The 4,959-nt window shown below is 41.8% G+C and overlaps 1 protein-coding gene across 1 annotated transcript; it reads right to left on the bottom strand.

Moving 5' to 3' along the window:
* Window positions 1-462: 462 nt before the first annotated feature.
* Window positions 463-2,755, bottom strand: tmem70 (transmembrane protein 70). Its single transcript, XM_080550782.1, has 3 exons — window positions 2,497-2,755; window positions 1,981-2,089; window positions 463-1,229 (listed from the first exon to the last, which is right to left on the bottom strand). Exons 1-3 carry the CDS (start codon window positions 2,668-2,670, stop codon window positions 784-786), a joined length of 729 nt encoding a protein of 242 aa, XP_080406908.1. The 5' UTR covers window positions 2,671-2,755; the 3' UTR covers window positions 463-783.
* Window positions 2,756-4,959: the final 2,204 nt, after the last annotated feature.

The following is a 4,959-nucleotide window of genomic DNA, read 5'->3' as shown; positions in this document are numbered from 1 at the left end:
TGCATGATTGAATTGTAAAAATTAGATTTTTCTACAATTGGACCCTAGATTAAAAATTGCTTCACTCACCACTGTAAGTGTACCAGGCCTCTACACTTTCTGAATCGCAGAGTAATCTTTTCTGCCCAAAAGCAGGCAAAAGACTCAACACAACAATTGCCAGACATCGAAACATTACTAAGATTACAACAGGAGTGGACTGATACTTTCAAACTGACTGTCTGCTGTTCTGATGCTGTTTACAAACTAAGCAAATCTGGGTATCATAACTTCCTCAAAATGTAACAAAAACTTCCTCAATTTTTCATTTTGCCCAATGAACTTTGGTGAGGTAGATGTGTTCCTAAATAAGAGCCATTGTTGAAGCGGAATAACGGTTATGACTCTATCATGAGGTCGAAGGTCAACTGAAATATAATTCATTGATGACATGAATTCACAATTATTCAGAAAGAACCCAACTTTATTGACATACTGTAATCATCTCCTGTGTCTATACATTGCATCTTACTAGTTATTGGTGATGTCACCAAAACCTATCAACGGTTTTAGTAGAGCACACTAGACAATAGTTAATATTTCAACAACTTTGCCACACTCACTCACTCACACACAATGAAACACTTCCTCGAACAGTTCAGATAGCTGTAAGAGGCCATCTGTCGAGGCCAGGCATGTCAAACGTTCACAAGGTTGTAGATAGATCTGTAAATAGCTGACACAACCTCACATGACTGACACATCTAAACATTCTGTCAGGTTCTGAACATCCCACTTCCCCCATTAATTTTTATCAGGTTTGTCCAAGTCATCCATATCGAAGGAGAAGGGCTGGTCATAGCCCATGAGGTGGTTATAGTCGTGGGGTGTCAAGAAGTTCACGGGGTTCACCAGCAGTCCCTTCTTATCGGCATAGATAGTGGTGAACATCTGAGCGACGCCCGGTATTCTCACGTCCCTCTGGTGAAACACAGTCTTTTTCTCCATCAGGAAGACGTTGTAAGTCACAGCCGTGTAAGTGTCCGTGTCATGGTTGTGGTACAGGCGGACCACGTAACCCTTGGTGACGAGGTGGAGGAGGACAGGCGTCAGGAAGGTGAAGAAACCGATGAAGGCACAGAAGGAGACCTTCAGGACGACACTCTTCACTCCGATGCCCGTCTTCAGCAGGATGTAGGGCATCATAGACAGGCTGAACCCACTGCTGGAGTAGGAGAACAGCTTCACGCCTGGAAACCACATAGACCATTGGGTTATGTTATCTTGAATTATAAGGCAAGATTGAAACTAGCTGTGTATTGTGGCTAAACGTGGTTGTAATAGTTTGCAACAGACTATTAAACCCACATTGCACTAAGGATAGGAGATCCTATATGAGATTTTTCTGCCTGCCGCAATAAGACTGTACAACTCCTCCTCCAGCTGGCTCAATCGGGATGATCAGTCAGGCTGGGGGATGTTAAGTCATACTGGACTGTTGTTATAACTTTTCAAATGTCTATTCATGTCTATTTGTATTTTTTATTATTTAAATTATTATATTATTCAAATGTCACTTTATTTTGTTGTTGTTTGTGGTGTGAGCTGCTGTAACGCCTTCATTTCCCCCCCGAGGATCAATAAAGTAGTATCTCTATCTAAAACTGGTTCAATACTTGTTGTGTATGCGGTCCCTGACAACAAATGAACAAAAATAAAAGGCCTACGATAAATAGGAAAAACAAGCTGTAGTGTCAGTCAGTTTAACATCGATATTGAACATTGACGCTGCTCATGAAAGACGATGACGATGATGATGATGATGATGATGATGATGATCAAAGCAGGGGAGGCTGGTGGAGGTAGAAATCAGAGGATGGGCTCATTGTAATACATGGGACAGAATAAGGAATGGTATCAAACACGTTCCATTCCATGCAATACAATGAACTTGTCCTCCGATTTCTACCTCCATTGGATCAAAGTAATAGTCTACTGTACCCAAGACTGACTTTCCCAGGCTGCCTGTGTAGACCAGTCTCCCATCCGGGTGGTCTGTGGATGAAGAGGCAAAGCTGCGAACTGTCCGTGGTAGGGTGGTCAACTGAACCTGTTCGGAGACAGCCAGACAGAATGAATGATTCATTCATTCATTCAGCCAGACAGAGAAAAAAGAAAGATACAGACAGAGAACAACATTAACAACTATTTAAATGCAACGTCTCGACCTGCCAAGTCTAACTTCTTATCAGAAGAACATCTGCTTATCGTATTGTCCTAAGTTACAATACATGACATTGGTTTGGTCTCTCTGGGTTTGATTTACTTGCCTGAGCCAGACCGAGCACAACAATTGTTGCCCAATCGAACGCAGATTACTTGACAGCTCGTAGGGCTATCACTAAACACTCAACACCTTTTCTAAGGGTCACCTAAATGCAAACATATTGATAATAAGGCATCTGAATATTGCATTGAAACCTCAATATCTAGCTCAGAAAACAGTTTGACATCTACCGTTTTGGCCTCGTTAAGAAACGACCTTCTGGCTGCGTGATACGAGTGCTCTTGGCTCCTCGATGGCAGCAGCCTCCTGGATGCGACCCTCGCCTTTCTGAGAGCGACGAGCTGGAGACTGAACGTTTGCGATATACAAGGGCGAAGTCCACGTGCAATACAAAGCTGAAACATTATGGAAAAAGCTAAAGTCAGGCAATCCTGCTTAGCTCGCTAATTGACTGAGCGTGAGGCTTGGCTGCTCCGTGTCTGAGCCCTCCTCCCCCGTCTAGTAGTGCAAGGGACTTCCTGTGCGAAACGACAATGTCACAATAAAAGTCCGCTTGAGTGTAATAATAATAACAATAATAATAACAATAATAATAATACTAGTAATAATAATAATAACAATAATAATAATACTAGTAATAATAATAATAACAATAATAATACTAGTAATAATAATAATAATACTAGTAATAATATTAATAATAGTAACAATAATAATAATAATAATAATAATAATAGTAATAATAATAATAATAATAATAATAATAATAATAGTAATGGTGTTCATCAGAGCAACGCATTCATCAGAGCAACGCATCCATAAGAGCAACGCATCCGGGTACTTTGCTCTCCCGTCACGCCCCTTTTTGGGTGATAGAAGTGTCGAGGTTTGACTGGCGGCCAATGGGAATTTCTGGTCTTCGCTACTTTAATCCGATAAAATAAGAAAACCGTAGTGCTTTTTAGATATTAGGAGCCCAAATCCGATGGCCAGTTAGGCAAACTATTATATACGATCAATGTTTAAATCGGGGTTGATTCATCAGAGCAGACATCATACGTCATCTCCCTGTCATCAGGGATTTGTAGTTCTTCATTTGACTTGCCGTGTAAATCCCTAGATCCAAAACTAGGGCCGGTGGAGGAGGGCATCACATTGGTCAGACTACCAAAACAGGAAAATAAAGTATCTTAACGACAGCAAAAGTGATGGATGTCATAAAATACATTACCTGGAGATTCCATAAGGTAGTTTCATATGACAGGATATGGGTTAGGGTTATATGACACCTGTAGCGAGATAGATAGAGCCAAAAGTAAAAAGTCGCTGAGAGACGCAACCAGGGTCTGGGCTGGTAATTGTATGACGCGCCAAACAATCCGCTGAGATGAAAAGTACGTTTTAGAGCATTTATTGAATAGAACAATCAAACTTGGCGACGTACAAAAATAATCCATAAGCGATCAAAACCAGAAAAATAACAAACAATGCGTATACAATGTGTGGCCTCATTGTAAGCAGTACTTGTGTAAAACCAAGGCAGCCCTCATCAACAGAATTGCCTCATCCTGAGACAGTTGTTCCTCTTAGCCACTTGTTCCTTGTTTGCGATGTAGGTTTCCCTCCCCTTCTGGTGTTCACTCTATTCAGGCAGAGAGCTGAGGAGATGTTGCTTGAATGTTGTTGTGTGGGGTTCATAATCAGACACAAACACCTGTGTTCTTTCATAAGGTTCCTGTAGAGTTGCCGTAATAGGAGATTGTGAAGGAGGATCTGAATCCTCAACCAGAGCAACAATTTGTGCAATAGTTAGATGGTCAAAGGCTGTCCCCCACTCACTGGTAGATGCATCCCCTTCTGACACCCTGGCCTGGCAGTGTCATGAGATGCTTGCCGTTTTGCTGCATATCGCAACATGAGATAACATTTGGCATGTAGTACACACCTGCTGCGTGCACATCGGAAGCTTGTGTAACTAATCTACCAAGAAGCTAAAAATGTTTACAGGATTCTGCCCAGCTTTTCAGATTGGAATCAACATTATCTGTTACTGCCTTGTGAAGGTCATCCATATCTCCCCCTCACATATGACACAATGAATGCCACAGGCTTTGGGTTGACATGATCGAAGCTTTTTAGGACTCACTACTAAGGAGGAGCCAACGTCATACTTTGGAGACCTTTTGACACACAGCTTCTACAGCGTTTTGTGACATGATAATGACCCTAAACACACCTCCAAGATGACAACGGCCTTGCTGAAGAAGCTGAAGGTTAAGGTGATGGACTGGCCAAGTATGTCTCCAGACCTAAACCCAATTGAGCACATGTGGGGCATCCTCAAGAGGCAGGTGGAGGAGTGCAAGGTGTCCAACATCCGTGGGCTCCGTGATGTCGTCATGGAGGAGTGGAAGAAGATTCCAGAAGCAACCTGTGCAGCTCTGGTGAATTCCATGCCCAGGAGGGTTAAAGCAGTGCTAGATAACAATGGTGGTCACTGGTCACACAAAATATTGACACTTTGGGCACAATTTAGACATGTTCACTATGGGGTGTACTCACTTTTGTTGCCAGCTGTTTAGACATTAACAGCTGTGTACTGAGTAATTTTCAATGGACAATAAATCTATACTGTTATTCAAGCAGCACACTGACTACTTTAAGTTATATCAAAGTTTCATTAAGATAGTGTT

The sequence above is a fragment of the Nansenia antarctica genome (genome assembly GCF_963989245.1).
Source record: "Nansenia antarctica genome assembly, contig: SUPER_16_unloc_1, whole genome shotgun sequence".
Classification (NCBI taxonomy): Eukaryota; Metazoa; Chordata; class Actinopteri; order Argentiniformes; family Microstomatidae; genus Nansenia; species Nansenia antarctica.
Note: the sequence above shows the minus strand (reverse complement) of the source record. Positions and strands in the feature narration are given on the sequence as shown.

Bases quoted from the DNA above. Each gene is read 5' to 3' on its own strand.
- tmem70 (XM_080550782.1), bottom strand. From the start codon at position 2,670: ATGTTTCAGCTTTGTATTGCACGTGGACTTCGCCCTTGTATATCGCAA. The intron at 2,090-2,496 runs GTAGATGTCAAA...GTCTCCGAACAG, and splicing joins TTCTTAACGAGGCCAAAACG to GTTCAGTTGACCACCCTACC. The intron at 1,230-1,980 runs GTACAGTAGACT...TGTGGTTTCCAG, and splicing joins CCTGGGAAAGTCAGTCTTGG to GCGTGAAGCTGTTCTCCTAC.